The sequence below is a fragment of the Phaenicophaeus curvirostris genome, chromosome Z, assembly GCF_032191515.1.
Source record: "Phaenicophaeus curvirostris isolate KB17595 chromosome Z, BPBGC_Pcur_1.0, whole genome shotgun sequence".
Taxonomy (NCBI): domain Eukaryota; kingdom Metazoa; phylum Chordata; class Aves; order Cuculiformes; family Cuculidae; genus Phaenicophaeus; species Phaenicophaeus curvirostris.
This window is the reverse complement of record NC_091431.1, coordinates 14,956,871-14,973,786: the sequence shown is the minus strand read 5'-3', so window position 1 is coordinate 14,973,786 and position 16,916 is coordinate 14,956,871. Positions and strand designations below refer to the sequence as shown.

At 52.3% G+C, this 16,916-nt stretch overlaps 2 protein-coding genes across 2 annotated transcripts; one reads left to right on the top strand and one right to left on the bottom strand.

Annotated features, from left to right (window-relative positions):
• Positions 1-498: 498 nt before the first annotated feature.
• LOC138733654 (uncharacterized) lies at positions 499-9,757 on the bottom strand. Its single transcript, XM_069881104.1, has 5 exons — positions 9,621-9,757; positions 8,182-8,343; positions 5,844-5,943; positions 1,798-1,928; positions 499-824 (listed from the first exon to the last, which is right to left on the bottom strand). Exons 1-5 carry the CDS (start codon positions 9,735-9,737, stop codon positions 546-548), a joined length of 789 nt encoding a protein of 262 aa, XP_069737205.1. The 5' UTR covers positions 9,738-9,757; the 3' UTR covers positions 499-545.
• On the top strand, positions 9,736-16,624 carry TRMT10B (tRNA methyltransferase 10B). Its single transcript, XM_069880695.1, has 8 exons — positions 9,736-9,840; positions 10,029-10,137; positions 11,960-12,066; positions 12,174-12,326; positions 13,103-13,181; positions 14,448-14,515; positions 14,783-14,906; positions 15,891-16,624. Exons 1-8 carry the CDS (start codon positions 9,736-9,738, stop codon positions 15,995-15,997), a joined length of 852 nt encoding a protein of 283 aa, XP_069736796.1. The 3' UTR covers positions 15,998-16,624.
• Positions 16,625-16,916: the final 292 nt, after the last annotated feature.

Here is a 16,916-nt window from a genome sequence, read left to right as displayed (position 1 = left end):
TAATGTCCATCTGAACCTCCCCTGGTGGAGCTTGAGGCCATTCCCTCTCGTCCTGTCCCCTGTCACTTGAGAGAAGAGGCCAGCACCCTCCTCTCCACAACCTCCTTTCAGGTAGTTGTAGAGAGCAGTAAGGTCTCCACTCAGCCCAAAACTGCACACAGGATTCAAGAAGCAGTCTCACCAGTGCTGAGTACAGGGGGAGAATAACGTCCCTGGACCCGCTGGTCATGCTGTTTCTGATACAAGCCAAGTTATCCCATCAAGGCCTGCAGAACCTCATGATCCCATCAGGGCCCATCAAACCCCGTTATCCCATCAAGGCTTGCAGAACCCTGTTATCCCATGAAGGTCCACAGAACCCCATTATTGCCCATGGCGCCAGTGGCACTGCCGCACCATGACCCAGCGCTCAACGCTCCTCCAGCTGCGCTGGGAGCACTGGGCAAACCCACAGCCCATCTCCCTATTGTAACCCTTTCAAGAAGAGCCACACAAGCATGACAGCCAAGAACCTTTTTGAGGTGCATGGGCGTCCCAGGGCCACATCAGGCGTGTTCCGCTCCCTCGGGTCCCTGGGGCGTCCTGCCCATGGCATAGAACTCCGTGTTTGGGCGCAAGTCGATATAGTGAGCAATGCGATTGGACATGGCAAAGAAAGCAGAAATCATGCCTATGTCCCAGGCGTCTTCACGGTCAAAACCGTGCCTCTCCAGCCTCTGGAAGTGCTCCTCTGTGATGTTATCAGCTCGACAGACCGCAAGGGCAAACTCCAGCATCGCCAGGTCCCGGTCACTCAGGTCGGCACATTTCCAGTTCACAATGACCTGTAAGAAGGCAGAAACTGGAGGAAGCATGGATGGACCCCACAAACACTCTAGCTGCTGATTACCTTCTCTGCTCCACCAGTCAGAGAGACAGCAGTGCACAGGCTTTACGCAGCCCCTCAGCCGGGCGACCTGGCTGCCATCAGTCAAAGGACTCCCCTGCGTTACTGCCCTTCTCATCTCTGAAATTGGCAGCTCTGCTGAGCAGGCTATACAGGAGTTCTTTAAACAGGACTGAACACCACCAGGATGCGGCAGCTCGCCACTGGAAGCAAATCCCTCCTCAGACCAGGTTACATCAGCACAGAATGTGGACAGCAGGGTGAATGCTCTGTGGGTCCACTGTCCCTACCCCCATCTTGCTTGGAATCATAGAATAGTTTGGGTTGGAAGGGACCTTAAAGATCATCCAGTTCTAACCCCCCTGCCATGGCCAGGGACACCTCCCACTAGATCAGGCTACCCAAGGCCCCACCCAACCCAGCCTTAAACACCTCCAGGGATGGGGTAGCCACAACTTCCCTGGGCAACCTGTTTCAGTGTCTCACCACTGTTATGGTGAAGAAATGTCTTATGTCTAGTCTAAATCTGCCCCTCTCCAGTCTATACCCATTGGCCCATGTCCCATCACTACAAACCTTTGTGAACAGTCCCTCCCCAGCTTTCTTGTAGGCTCCTTTCAGGTACTGGAAGGTTGCTACAAGGTCTTGGTACCTTCTATTCTTGGAGACCTCAGGGTCCTGCCTGCACTGGCTACTGGTCTGACAGGTCACCAATAAACTTAGTAAGCCAAGTACTGTGTTAGGGCCCGAGACATGTCAAAACTGATCAAGATTGCAGGGAACAACATAGATCTAAGGTCCAAAGTACAGATGAAGGACCAAAACTTTAGATGAGAAAGCAGAAATGTGGGAAGGCCATTCCCCACCTCCCAAGGGAGGTGAAGGAGGCACACTGTTGCAACCCCACTGACCTGGTCAGCCAGCGTTGGCTGCTTGGAATATATCCGATGAAGTGCTCCATGTGCAGCTACACAGTAGGGACATCTGTTCACAACACTGGTAGCCACAATTATGAGCTCCTTGTCTGCCTTGCTGAGTCGCCCTGCAGGGACAGCAAAAGATTTAGCACAGTTTGCTATTAAGTATGTCCATCACAGCAAGGATCACAGGGAAACACAGAGCAGAGGGCTGCAGGTACAAGCTGCCTGCAGCAGAACCCTGAGACAAAGCTTCAGAGCACACACGAAGACACTGCGCCAAAGCTCCTAGCTGAAAGGACAAGGGGCAGTGTTTTTAAACTGAAAGATGGTATGTTTAGATTAGACATTGACAGATTCCTCCCTGCTTGAAGGTGCTGAAGAGGGCTGCTGCTATGCTGAGTCACAGGTTTAGGAATGGTTGGACTCGATGATCCAGTGGGTCTTTTCCAACCTAGTGATTCTGTGATTCTGTGGGTGGAGAGGAGCAAGACAAAAGTTTGTTGGCCACTCCACATCAGCAGCTATATCAAAGCCGACATGAGCAGCAAGGATGAGTTGGGGAGAAAGAGCTACCCATTATGTCTCCACCACTCATTTGCCTATCAGGATGACCAAACTAGCCCCTGGTCACCCCCTCATATATCAACACAGGTATGCAGAGCTACACCATAGCCACAGAACAAAGATTCAGAGGTGATCATGGAAACATAAGTATTAATAAGATTTATGAATAAAAACCAATATATGTTGTACTTGGATGACTTATGGATGCAGAAACTGTGAGTTTTGTGTGTTGGAAATGGCTTGATGTACCCTGGAGTTTTTTGGATCCCTACACACTGGTGGAGGTTGCACCAGCAGGGGGGCCAAAGACCCCAGATGTTATCACTCCAGAAGGGGTTGTAAGAGGATGAGACGAGCGGGTCGTAACTGGAGCTCCCTCTCAGCTGGTCTGAGATCTCCACTGACGTCAACATAACATCATGGATCCAATCCCTCTGAGCACCAGAGAATCTGCAAAACTTCACCTGCAGCAACTTCATGGAAGCATCTAAAAAGACTTTATCACTGAATTCTCTACAGGTTGTATAGTCCCTCACAAACCCTTACAGGATGCTAATATTAGTCTAGACTTAAGCTTATATTCTTGACTTAGAATTGTAACATTATAGATAATAAACTAAATGTTTAAATGCAGTTCTGGGTCATACTCTGTCTCCCTTGGGGAGTGACAGACATAAGGTGAAAATATTTTACATTGAGGGTGGTGAGACACTGGGACAGATTGTTCAGAGGAGTTGTGGCTGTCCCACTCCTGAAGTACTCAAGGCCAGGCTGGATGGGGCTTTGAGCACACTGATATTGTGAAAGATGTCCCTGCCCATGGCAGGGGGTGGGGGCAGAGAACAGATGATCTTTGAATCTCCCTTCCAACCCAAACCTCTCTGTGATTCTATGATCTTCCAGGCAACCGATTTACCAGGACAGTTGCTTGTGAGGCATCTAATTAGGGTGAGGGACGTGAAATTTGGTCAACAGGGAAACAATCCTATGTAACAGGAAAACTCAGAGAAGCAAAATTACTTGCTGCCCTAGCAGGAAGCTTGACTGGTACTTCTCCATGTACATCTCAGAGGCAAATGGCTAGGGAAGGTGTTGTCTGTTCTTCCTCTGATGCTTAATTGCTGCTTTCACAGAGAAATGCAGTGTTCTAAAACCTGGTACAAGAAGCAGTTACTACTGCAAAAGGTGGAGTATTTTTGATTTAAGCTAGAGTTACGTTTCAGCTGAGTAATCGCATTTTTTTGGAAAGCTATCCCTCTGATAGCAAGTTTTCTTTCAAAGAGTGGTTTTTTTCAGACACTGTTCATTCTTTGGAGGTGATAACATCTTATGTGAAGTGCAATATGTGCAAAATGGACATCTCTTCTGTAATCACCTCTGTTTGTAGTGTTTTCCTATCTCGACTGAAGGTGAGACAGAGAGCTGGCTCCAAAGCTCCACATTATCAAGAGTTTTGACTGTTGTGAAGTTCATAATAAGGTTAAAATCAGTCCTTGGAAAGTAAACGAATACGTGGAAGATTTCTGGGAAAATTTATACATGGGCATGTAAGTGAGGAATATATCTTGTTGCACACGATGGATGGATATCACTCCCTCACATTGCCTAGGCCTGATAAAGGATGCTTGCTTTCTAAACCTCTAAAACGAGTCTTAGAATGTTTATTTGCTGGGATTTTCAGTATCAAATCCGCTAAGTTTCAGGATGTAAACTTTATCTCCAACTTTTGAAGGCATAAAGAAGAAAATACAAGGAACAATGAGGTACTGTAGGACTGGTGCTTTGAAAACTCCTATCGACACCAGACAAACCACAGCTTCTACAGACTCTCTAGCCCTGTGGCTGCTCTAAAGAAGCTGCAGAAAAAGTGGCTGTGCTTGATTATACTCAGAATCAATCCTAGTAATTTTCACAAAGAGCTTCGCAATAGGACTCTGCACAGGATCCTAGGAACCTACCTAGCTGTGCATCAGCATTCATGCTCTTTGCATTTTTTAAGAGAATTAGCAGGAGGTTTCTTTTGAAACTACACTTCACAAGGAAGATTGGGGTCCCTCCTCCTCCCCACAAAAGCTACTGCTTTACTGGACTTTGAAAATACTTGCATAAAACTAGTGTCTTCTAAAAGCATGAAAGACTGCTGAAATCCCAAGGGTAAAGAGAAGTCAGGAAAAGAGGCCTTCTTGCACCGGTTCCGTGCTAGAAGGTGATAACCCCGTGATACTGCAGGAGAGATGCTGAAAAGGGTGGAGAAACAGACACTTGTACAACTAGGGGCATGGCTTCACTCCAGCAGCACAAGCAAAGCAGAAAGCTTCACACAGAGATTTGCATGTGCGACATCGGAGAGGCATAGGGCTGCTCTCCTTCCTGCCTCCAGAAGTTACTGAGTCACTCCTCCCCGGCCCTCATCTCTTATAAGCAGGAGGAGCAGTCTACACACACCAGCTCATGTTACAAAAACTGGGTTTTACTAATGTACCTTCAGAGCAAAGGCAACGAGGAGAAGCCTCTCAGAGCCCAGTGCCACTGGAAGCATGAGGGAGGAACAGGCAGTCCTCAAACTGCATTTCCCTGAAGGCTGGAGAGCTGTGTAGTGTTCCCTACAGCCCTGCCCAGTGGCGTGCTGCAGCCATCCCTCCCTCGCGCCCATGCCAGAGCACCCGGAGACCACCTGCTGCACAGGCATCCCAGTGCACAACAAGCACCTGGGTCCTTTCCCTACCAGTACAGACACCCCCAGGTTCAAAGTCCCCAGCACAGCGTGTCAGGTCTCAGAGGGCACAGCGTCCCATGCAGATTTTGAGCACGGCTTGTGGGTAGCTCATCACCAAGAACCCTGTGGAGGAAGAGCTGCAGGTAGGCGCAGCTCCCTTGGGAGCTGTGTTACGTTAGGCTTTCACGGTGACCCGACCTGAGCCACACAGTGGCTGCAGTGCCTGGCTGCATAACTCAGCTGGTCTGGAACCTGACTGACTCCAGACCAGCCTCCTGGCTTCATCTTGGATCTGCCTCATCTCCATGGGCGCTCACCTGGGAATTCGGGACTCCTGGCTGGCCCTGGTCACCACTGACAGACCTCCCCTGCAATCTTTGCTCCAGTAGTGTGGGGCTGCAGCCTTGCCCATGAAACTACCACCTCTGCCTGCACCTTTTTGGCACACTCGGCTCCCGACTCATCTTCCCCTTAGGCAGCAGCTTGTCCTTTGCATGTAGTGACACAGAGCACGACGCAGCAAGACAGCAGAGCTTGCTTTTTGAGTGACTTTGTAACCACAGACTACGAGTATGGAGCTGTATGCAACACAAGCAAAGCCAGAAGCAGTTGTGCAGTTCCAGTCTCTCCCAGAGGTTATTATGGGCTAGGAGAAGGCACAGTGAGGTAACACATCTGAGGATGCCTGCAACGCCACTTCTAGGAACTTTTTGCATCGACAAAGGGAAGGGCAGTTTTGTGTCGTTGTATGTTTTACCTCTGGTTTTGTTCATAATGGTGTTGTAATAAGCAAAAAAAGCTCTGAATTCATCAGGTCGGTGAGACATTGCTTTGAACACATTGGGCAGAAATCCAGTCTGTTCAAGGAAAAACAGAAACAAGTCAAGTACTGTAACTCTGCACAGAGGACAACATTAATGCACTACACTTAAAGAATAATTTGCTAGCACAGCACTGCTGGTGAATCTCTGCAGAGCCATTTTCTTGCCCTTTGAGCCCATTTACACATATGACTGAACATATAATGATGTGGTTCTTAAGAGCTGTTGCTGCAGCTTCATAGCATGAGATTGCCCTGCTCATTTCAGCCACAGCAGTAATAACCACTATTTTAACACACTGGCACACTCCTTTCCAAAAGGAGAGGCTGTCCCCATTTGTTCTCCCTGCACTGATGCTGCTATGCCGGTTCGACCACCCTAAGCCTCCTGTAACCCTCCTCTTCCCTCCAAGCTTACAGGATGAAAGACACGGCCAGCCCAATCTGAACAGCACAATATTTGAGAAGCCAGCACACCACGCATGTATATACTGGCACAACACTACTCTGCTCCTCTCCCCATGCTGCCCCCCGTAACCACCACTGCCTAGTCCATCCCTGTGATGGCATGTGCAGCTGTCTTTCCCAATAAATCACTTGCTGCACTGGTGAGACCGCACCTCGAATAGTCTGTTCAATTCTGGCCCCTCACTACAAGAAGGATGTTGAGGCTCTGGAGCGAGTCCAGAGAAGAGCAATGAAGCTGGTGAGGGGGCTGGAGAACAGGCCTTATGAAGAGCAGCTGAGAGCTTAGGGCAGACCTTATTGCTCTCTACAACTACCTGAAAGGAGGTTGTGGAGAGGAGGGGGCTGGGCTCTTCTCCCAAGTGACAGGGGACAGGACAAGAGGGAATGGCCTCAAGCTCTGCCAGGGGAGGTTCAGACTGGACATCAGGAAAAAACTTTTTCACAGAAAGGGTCATTGGGCACTGGCAGAGGCTGCCCAGGAAGACAGGTGTTGGAGTCACCATCTCTGGAGGTATTTAAAAGATGGGTAGATGAGGTGCTCAGGGACATGGTTTAGTGGTAGATGGGAATGGTTGGACTCAATGATCCAAGAGGTCTTTTCCAACCTAGTGATTCTATGGTTCTATTTGTAGGATCAGTTGATGCAGGACCCACCAGTGTGCATCTCAGGAGTCGACGTTTACCGGGGTGGGTTCAGCCTCAGTGCCTCGCTGCCTACTGCAGTTCTGAGTGGTCTGGGTTCATTGCAATTGTGGCAACTGCCTGCAGGCTCCATCAGTTTACCAGCTACTGTTCCTCGGGTTGTTTATGGAAAAGGACAGCAGCGCTTTGGCAACCTCCCTCCATTGCCTTACTATTTGCCAACCAAGGGGAGGCTCTTCCCAATTTGTCCACAACCCATTAGTTACTTGGGAACCTCTGGCAACAGAGGCTGACAACGCTGTTTGAATATCCAGGTCTGCTAGATTGATTGGATTCTATACACAGGTATCCTGATCCCTTCAGTGCACCAGCACACAGGGGTCTGTGTCACAGCGTGTGAAATTGAAGCTGACTCTTTCCCTGGACCTGGTATTTACCCTCAACTCTGCTGACTCCTTTCATCATTACACAAACTTCACTGAGGCCACTGCAACTGCAGCAGAGGACAGATTCAACAGGCCACAGGATGGACCCGGAGGCAAGGATCAGCAGTCCTCTGAGAGGAAGCTCTCAAAAGAGAGAAGCCTCTACAGAGCTGTGGCTGGTAGAGAATTTTAGCTATCAGGAAGGACTGTGTGGCATTCCTTCTCAGCAACAGCAGGGCAAGAAACTCTTGCCCAATTCCCTCTTTTTCCCCTGTACACAGTTTGCATTAGGCTGACCATTCTGCCACTGCGCTGCCCATTTGGCTTTGGAGAAAAAAGGTCAAAGCTCAAATGAAGAAATAGCCCCCGAACCTTTAAACGCTGTCACCAAAACAGCTCCTCCTCTGTTTTTTTCTACATTAAAAGTGTTAAACACAGACGCTCTCCAAGAAAAAGAAACACATGTTCCAGCTAACCCCTTGCATGAGATGCCATCTGAAACAATCACTAGTCTCATGGAACCAGGGAGACTTACAATCCTGCCAGCGCATCATTTCTAATAAAATCCCTATCCTGCAGACTGGAATGAGCCTTGCAGGGAGCGAGGAAGCACTGCTCTCCTGCCTCCTACCAGGTTTGGGTCAAACCTAACTGGACCAGAACTCCTCTCCTAGGGCATATGACAACTTCAGAGTTTGGACCCTTTCCACTGACAGAGTTTAGTGGCAGAACCCCTCTACCTTCAGTTCTACTTCCTCCATGAGCTCCACGATGTCATATGGCAAGTCCTTCTTGTTGGGTACCGGGTAGCGTCCAATAGGCCTTTTTGCACTGCCCTCCTTGGTGCTGTACGCTGCCTGGAGCTGCCTCTGGAGTCCCCGGGAGGCCAGGAGAGGCAGAAGCTGGGGAGAAAGGAGGGCAGAGAGGTTGTTATTTGGAAGGACACGCATCATCTCAGCAGCCTAAGGAGCTTTTCCTCAGGTACTCCTGCTTTTCTGACAGGACCGAGGCACCTCTGCTGCCATAAGGCCCTCGCTGCTCCATCAGTGGGGCAGCTGGCACTCTGTGAAAGTAAACCCAAGCCCCGTTCCTGGCTGTAGCCCTAAGCTGCTGTGTGGGTACCCAGCAGGCATCAGCTGCCCCTGTCCTGCTCCGAGGCACCGTCTCAGCCGCAGGCTGCTCCCAGCAGCCCATCTGCACCAACATGGAAGCCACAGCACGTCACAAGCTTAAAAGCTGTTTCCTGCCAGTCTGCACACAGCCGCATCACACAGACATCCAGCCATGACCCTAAGAGGACAGCACAAAGAATTGCAAAGCATAAATTCAAGGCCCTTCTTTTTTTTTTTTTTTTTCCACAGAATCACTAGGTTGGAAAAGACCTCTTGGATCATTGAGTCCAACCATTCCTATCTGCCACTACACCATGTCCCTGAGCATCTGAGGCCATTCCCTCTTGTCCTGTCCCCTGTCACTGGGGAGAAGAGGCCAGCTCCCTCCTCAGCACAACCTCCTTTCAGGTAGTCCGTGTAACCAGGTGATCTTTAAGTTCCCTTCCAATCCAAACTATTCTGAATGGCAGAAGGTTTTTTCGGTCACAGAATCATAGAACCACCAGGTTGGAAAAGACCCACCGGATCATCGAGTCCAACCATTCCTATCTACCACTAAACCATGTCCCTCAGCACCTTGTCTTCCCCATCTTTTAAACACCTCCAGGGAAGGTGACTCAACCACCTCCCTGGGCACCCTCTGCCAGTGTCCAGTGACCCTTTCTGTGAAAAATTTTTTCCTAATGTCCAGCCTGAACTTCCCCTGACGGAGCTTGAGGCCATTGCCCCTTGTCCTGTCCCCTGTCACTTGGGAGAAGAGGCCAGCACCCTCCTCTCCACAACCTCCTTTTAGGTAGTTGTAGAGAGCAATGAGGTCTCCCCTCAGCCTCCTCTTCTCCAGGCTAAACAACCTCAGTTCCCTGAGCCGCTCCTTGTAAGACCTGCTCTCCAGCCCCTTCATCAGCTTTGTTGCTCTTCTCTGGACTCGCTCCAGGGCCTCAACGTCCTTCTTGTGGTGAGGGGCCCCGGACTGAACCCTTCCTGCAGGCAAAGCCCGTTTCCCCCCGATCCATCGCTGTGTCAGGCGCGGCCCCGGGGCGCTCGGGCCGCTCCTCCCCGCTACTCACGGCCACGGGGCGGCTGACGACTCCCGCTCCCATCGCGCTGGCGCCCGCGGACCCGCCCCCGGCGATGGCGGAGCCGGACGGGGAGGCGGCGCTGGCCTGCGAGGCGCTGCGGCTCATGCGGATCGAACCCGCGGCCGCCGGCGCGGGGCGGGAGGGCGGCGCCGAGGCGGGATCGGTGCGCGATGCCGGAGGGGGGGCGGTTCGGGAGGGTTCGGTGAAGGTGCGAGGTTCGGGGGGGGGGGGGGTTCGGAGGGGCTCGGTGCGCCATGCGGGGCGGGGGGCGATGCGGGAGGATAGGGGGAGGAAGCTACGGGACGGGGGGACGGGGAACTCGGTCGCTGCGGGGCTGGGGGCTCAGGGAGGTTCGGGGGGCTCTGCGGGCTGTGGGGGCTGACCCGGTGCCCTTAGAGGAACGCGCTGCGCAAGCGGCGGCGCTGGGAGCGCGTCCTGGCGGCGAGGAGGAGCCGGCGGGCCCAGGAGCGGCAGCGGAGCCGGGCGCGGCGCCGGGCGGGCACCCGTGAGCGGGGCGGGGGGGCGATGGGGGTGATGCGGGTCCCGGGGGGCGATGCGGGTTTCAGGGGTGCAGGGTGATGTGGGTCCTAGGGATCAATGCGGGTCCCAGGGGGTGATGCAGATCTAGAGGAGTGCAGGGCCATGCGGGCCCCAGGGGACGATGCGGGTCCTGGGGGGTGATGCGGATCCTGGGGGGTGATGTGGGTCTGGGGGTACAGGGGGATGTGGGTCCCAAGGGTGATGTGAGTCTGGGGGGCTGATGCAGGTCCCAGGGGGCAATATGGGTCTGGGGGGGTGCAGTGCGATGCAGGCCTGGGGGTGATCCGGGTCTGGGGGGGTACAGGGGGATGTGGGCCCCAAGGGGTGATGGGGGTCTGGGGGGGTGATGCGGGTCTAGGGGGTTACAGGGGGATGTGGGTCCCAAGGGGTGATGGGGGTCTGGGGGGGTGATGCGGGTCTGGGGGGGTACAGAGGGATGTGGGTCCCAAGGGGTGATGCGGGTCCTGGTGGGTGATGTGGGTCTGTGGGGGTACAGGGGGATGTGGGTCTCAAGGGGCAATGTGGGTCTGGCGGGGTTGCAGTGGGTTGAAGGCCTGGGGGGTGATGCGGGTCTGGGGAGGATGTGGGTCCCAAGGGGTGATGCGAGTTCTTGGGAGTGATGTGGGTCTGGGGGGTACAGGGGGATGTGGGTCCCAAGGGGTGATGTGGGTCTGGTGGGTGGTGTGGGTCGGGGGGGGTACAGGGGGATGTGGGTCCCAAGGGGCAATGCGAGTCTGGGGGGGTTGCAGTGCGATGAAGGCCTGGGGGGTGATGCGGGTCTGGGGGGGATGTGGGTCCCAAGGGGTGATGCGGGTCCTGGGGGGTGTTGTGGGTCTGGGGGGGTACAGGGGGATGTGGTTCTCAGGGGGTGATGTGGGTCTGGGGGTTACACTGGGATGTGGGTCACAGGGGGCAGTGCGCGTCTTGGGGGGGTGCAGTGCAATGCAGGCCTGGGGGGTGATGCGGGTTGGGGCGTACAGGGGGATGTGGGTCCCAAAGGGTGATGCAGGTCCCAGGTTCGATGTGGGTCTGGGGGTTGTGGTGCGATTCAGATCCCGGGGGTCAGTGCGGGTCCTGGGGGTCAATGCAGGTCCCAGGAGGGAAATGCGGGTGCCAGGGGGCGATGTGGGTCTCTGGGGCTGATGCGGGTCCCAAGGGGCGATGTGGGTGTTGGGGAGTGTGGGGCAATGCAGGTCTGGGGTGGTGATGCGGGTTCCGGGGGCGATGCTGGTCTGAGGTGTGATGCAGGTCTGGGGGTGCGGGGCAGTGCAGATCCCGGGAGTCAATGAGGTCCCAGGGGTTCAATGTGGGTCCCAGGGACGATGTGGGTCTGAGGGGGTGCGAGGGGATGCATATCCTGGGGGTCAATGCAGGTCCTGGGGGGCGGTGCGGGTCCCAGGTGGTGATGCAAGTGTGGGGCGATGTGGGTCTGTGGGGGTGGTGGAGGTTTCAGGGGTGATGCGGGTCTGTGAGGGGTGCAGAGGGATGCAGGTCCTGGGGGGCAATGCAGGCCTGGGGGGTGATGCAGGTCTGGAGGGTGCAGGGCAATGTGGGTCCCGGTGGGTGATGCGGGTCTGGGGGGTGGTGCGGGTCTTGGGGTGTGGGGCGATGTGGGTCCCAGGGGCACACAGGGTGGGGAACAGTGCGGGTCCTGGGAGCGCAGGGTGCGGGGCGATGCAGGACAGGGAGCGATGCAGGTCCTGGGGGGTGATACGGGCCCGAAGAGCCGCAGGGCCATGTGGGGTGCAGCACCTGCCCAAGCTGCCCCTCTGCTTCTCTCACCGCAGAACCCACAAGGAGCGGCACCCCTGCCCAGGAGCGACTGCTGGTTGCACGGGCAGCAGGACCACGGCTCTGCGTGGACCTCGGCATGGCGAGCTGCATGACCGAGAAGGTACGGGCTGCAGAGCCCTTGAGGACCCAGTCTGCGTGGCGTCCCCAGGTGCTGGGGGTTGGAATCGGGTCCTTGCCCCACAGTCACCGAGCTCTTTGTGTTGGAAGGAGACAAGCCGCCTCGCCTCCCAGATCAGGAGGCTCTATGGGGCTAACAGACGTGCTGAGAAGCCGTTCTGGCTCTGTCTGACGGAGTTCGCAGTGGGCTCGCTGATCTATCGGGAGTGTGTTCGCATGAACGACGGCTTCTCCAATTACTTGGTAAGGGTCTCTGGCTGCAGTGCCTTGAGGCACGCAGCACCCAGCGGCCGTGGCGCTCACCCCTTGTTCTGACCCAAGACGGGCTCAAGTGGGCTGCGATGAGAGCTGCAAGTGGTGTGAGAATGCAGCTCAGCGACAGCAGCTAAGGTCGGATCTTCTTGCCCTTTGGCAGGAGAGAACTGATAGGTAATGAGTGGGGCGATGTCCAAGGCTTTCCAGTTAGAGCTCCTGTCCCTCCCGCCTGCAGGAGGATTCCTTCTACAGGTGCGAAGAGGGCTGTGGTGCTGGGGACAGGCAGACACATAGGCTTGGACAGATCACACATTCCTGCCTGGATTTCTTGTTCCAAGCTTGGTCTGGCTCAAGCATGTGACCCACACGCACACGCTGTGTCGGTGATGGAGCCACGTGTTCCTCACCAGATGTGGGGCTGCTCCTGGTGACCATGGAGGGGGAAAACCAGCTGGAGTGGAGATTCCTGAATCTCTCGAGAATTAGAATCTTGTTTGAAATTAGGTAGTCTCCTTGCTGATCTTCTTTCCTCAAACTATGACTAGGTGTTTTCAGGGGAAGAGAACTTAATGGATTTTGAGATACATGTTGTTCAGTGCCCATATAGAAATATTTTCCAATTTGAAAAAACACTCCAGCCATAGGAGTTCTAATGCCTGTGGCGGTAGTGTCAGTTCCAGTGTGCTTCTGTACCTGAGTGTGTTTTGCTCTGTCAGATGGACTTGGGGTTGATGAGCTACTTCTCCCTGTCTTGCATTTTTCAGATGGATACAACACCAGAAAGTTACCTGGACCTGTTCCCTTTAGATGCCATTGTTTATCTCACTCCAGATTCTGAGAATGGTAAGTATTTCGCTTGGCATGGGAAAACTAGGGCAGAAGGATCATTTTTAAGCTTTTTTTTTTTTGAGAGTATTTTATACTTCAGGTGATTCGATTCCAGGTATTCACAGTCTCATATTGCATGGCATATACTTAGATCTGATGCTAAATCAATCCATACATCTCAATCGGTTTTGATAGGGTTTTGAGTGATTTCACTCTTAAGTGCAAAACCCAGGTTTTATGAGTCATATTCTGTATCACGGTAAATTAGTAGAGTTTTCCTGTGATTGCTGATGTTGGCTCAGTGACTGGCAGCAACCTTCTAGATGCTCTTTTCACAAATGTGCATTAATTGCTTATAATCAAAATATGCCTTCCATTGCTATGCTGTAGCTGTTAACTTCACTGAAGTGAGTCACTTGAAAAGTGTAAGAAAAGCTGCTGCTCAGAACTGCTTATAGAGTAACGCTTGCTTATGAACAATGTTTAATCGCTGAAAGTAATTGCTGTCCTTCCAGATTTTGAGGTACTTTTTATAGTAAAGTTAGATAAGAATAATTTCCTGTGAGATGTTTTTTATAACCTGTGTTCTCAGTGCTGCATTCTGTACTTGAAAATACAAGTGTATTTTGATGGTGTTACAAGTCAGGGCTGTGTGTGATCTGCAGCAGTCTTACCTTTAAAACGTGTGTGCAGATCCCCTGCACCTCGCAACACTATCAGGTGGCAAAGAAGAGATGCTGTGGCACTTTTGGACACAGCTTAAATGTCTTTTGCTGAAATAACACAGTAGCTGCAACGTTCCTTTTATCACTTAATTTGCTGCTGAGTCTATTTTCTCCTCTTCTTCTGTTTCTATCCATACACATGTTCCTGGGGACATAGATCTCTTTCTTGGTTTACACAAGTGCCGTACTCAAGAATCTTGTGAGGGCAGGGGAAGGTTTTAGGAGGTCACCTTGGCCATGGAGAGGCATCCACGGAGCAAACTGGCGTCACATTCACCAGATCAGCCACATCGTATCTGGCTAAAGAGAGCACTGTATGGTATCTCCAGCACTCCATGCTCTCAGCCTGCGCCTGGTCTCCCCCTTTCAGTCTGTCTGCATGTTCAGGCAGACATGTCTGTGTTTGAAGCCTCAGCCGCTGCCACGGTCTGGGGCTCCAGGGTGAAGGGGGGGCTCTGACCACAGCTTTCTTGTGGAAGGGGTCTTCCTAGGAGAATGGTGTAGTGCAGGATTTTACTGTTGTGCGGTGGTGAGCAAGTGCTTATCTTGTTTCTAGTTCTTGAAGATATTGATCCAAATAAAGTGTACGTCCTCGGAGGCCTGGTGGATGAAAGTATTCACAAGGTGGGTAGCAGCCTGCCAGAACCTACAGATGCAATCTGCCCCGTTCTTTCATAAGAACAGAGATGTCTCATCGGTAGCACCCAGAGTGCTGCTGTCTCAGGGTTCTGCCTGGATCCAGTGCCAGGCTGAGTGTGCCTGCAGTGGTCTGGGTGAAATGAGTCCCAGGACAGCTGTTGGCTTCATAGCTGCTTGCACCAGAAGCGATGTGCATGCTAAGTACCTCCAAGTTTGTGCACACTGGGCACTCTCTTCTTGTTTCCGTTGCAGAAGCTTACCCTGCAGAGGGCACAGGAGCAGTCCTTGCAAACAGCCCGCCTCCCCATTCGTGAGTACATGGTGAAGGCTGCTAACGCCAAGAACTACCACTCAGAGACACTGGCGATCAATCAGGGTGAGAGGCTGAGCCATGTCCTGTCTCTGGGCTGGGCCGGAGGAGGGGGATGCTGCCAATTACTGAAACAGCAGACTTTTCAAAACAGGGCCCAGTGTGGTGTGAAGGGGAAAACACTGGGAGCAGAGATTTCTCCTGCTGGATTTTGCCCCTGCTGCCCCCTGAGGCTCCTCTGTGCCAGCCTGTTCTCAGGGGGGCAGGGTATGCTTTGCTCCAGCTCTGCACAGAGCAGAGAACGGTTGGCATGGGGAGTTGCGAGGAGGCTGATGTCAGAGGAGGTCCTGCACAAGGGAGGGCTGACATCGCCAGGCTCAGCTAAGGCCAGGCTCTCAGCACAGGGTGGGTGTTGGTGTGCTGGACCACTGTGATGGGTCCGTGTCATCACTCTGGTCTGCACCCCCTGGTCTCAGTGGATGTGCCCATGCTCCTCCTCTGCTGCCAGTCTGGCTAATCTCTGTGCTGAGGAACACGAAGAGGCTCACATTTATCTCAGCCTCATTAAGTTCTCACCTCTAGCAGAAGGAGTTTGTTGCCGTCTCTGTGAGCACAAGGCAAGGGAGGTGGTATAGGGCTCTCCAGAGCACCAAGCCTAGCTGCTGCAGACCACTGTGCATCCCAGCGGACCCCTTACATGGAGACATGGCATCCCAGAAGCGCTGGTGGAAGCACAGTAGGCGTGATCCACCATGGATGTATGGTCAGCAGCACAGATCAGTGGTACACATTAGTTAGAGTGGTGACACAGCCTTTGCTTTCCCTAGCCAGAAGTCACCAAAGCCATTTTCAAAACAGTCATCTGCCTCTAGATGAGCTGCTTCAAACACTTGCTTGTGAGGTTTTAAGTGAGAGGGAATGCAGTCTCCAGGCTAACTTTCTCTGGCATCAGCTGTTACCATTTCTGATGTGCAGCCAGTGGGGTGTGTATTCCAGAGCTTCCTACCGATCCTGGTATCACAGCATGGTACCTCTCTCTGTTCCTGACAGTCTTTGAAGTCTTATCAACATACTATGAGACCCGAAGCTGGCCAGCAGCCTTGAAAGCTGGAGTTTCTTCTGGAAAAGGCTATGTGTTACCAGATGCAGTGAAATAACAGGAAATACTTCAGCATGACGATGCACAAGAAAACTTTATTTTGTGGTGTTAAGGAGCAGTGCAGACAAGAGAGACAAACTCCCAATTTCAAGCAGAGGCACCAGCATGAATATGCAGAGAGAAAACAGCTCTGCTTAAACCTTACTTAAGTACTTTGTCAAAAGTGACATATTCTACCTCAGCAGCACAGTGCTGGACATTACTTTTCCCCTTGAACAGAAAACAAAAGCAGATGGAACTCTGTGATCAATCGAAAACTGACAGGATGTCAGTTTTGCTTCCTTGCAGATGCCTGTGAAGAGCCTTTCTGACTCTTGCATTTATACTTGTTCTGGGACAAGGGAAGCGCTTTAAGGTATGTTTTTTTGATCTTGACTGAAGAGAAAGGTGTAGTTAGAATTGCAAACCTGTGTGCAAAATTCCTTCCACTGGGAAAGGACAGTGCTATTCCAATTGGGGAGCGCAAGATAGGAAGTGATTGCCCCCATGGAGAAACAGTTCTGAGGGGCACCATGTCCGAACAACTTTAAACCAGCTGAACTGAAGACTTGGTGAGTTATGGAAGCCTACACTTAATCCTGTGCATCTAATCTAAAAAATCCAAAATAAAATATTTACTTTTAAGCTCCCATTGCATCCTGACGTTGCTGATCACACACTTACATGTGAAGTTCACTAACCTTGACGTTCCTCCTGGATATGTACCGAGGATTTGACTGTGTCCTGCACACAGAGCAGTGACATATTTCATAGCCACAGCAGAAAGCATTTTTGATGCATCTAAGTCGATATGTTGCCTCAGCTATTGTTGCTAAGAAATAAAAATCCCCTTCACTGTCAATGACGATATGTACCCACCAGCAGGGCTAGAAGGCCTTCTGAGGTAAATTAGTATCTTATTTGCTTCTGTGTTTTCA

Excerpts from the sequence above, each read along its gene's own strand:
- LOC138733654 (XM_069881104.1), bottom strand. The coding sequence starts at position 9,737 with ATGAGCCGCAGCGCCTCGCAGGCCAGCGCCGCCTCCCCGTCCGGCTCC. Across the intron at positions 5,944-8,181 it reads TGGAGGAAGTAGAACTGAAG|ACTGGATTTCTGCCCAATGT; the intron begins GTAGAGGGGTTC and ends TTCCTTGAACAG. Across the intron at positions 825-1,797 it reads AGCCAACGCTGGCTGACCAG|GTCATTGTGAACTGGAAATG; the intron begins GTCAGTGGGGTT and ends GCCTTCTTACAG.
- TRMT10B (XM_069880695.1), top strand. The coding sequence starts at position 9,736 with ATGCGGATCGAACCCGCGGCCGCCGGCGCGGGGCGGGAGGGCGGCGCC. Across the intron at positions 12,067-12,173 it reads CGAGCTGCATGACCGAGAAG|GAGACAAGCCGCCTCGCCTC; the intron begins GTACGGGCTGCA and ends TTGTGTTGGAAG. Across the intron at positions 14,516-14,782 it reads TGGATGAAAGTATTCACAAG|AAGCTTACCCTGCAGAGGGC; the intron begins GTGGGTAGCAGC and ends TTTCCGTTGCAG.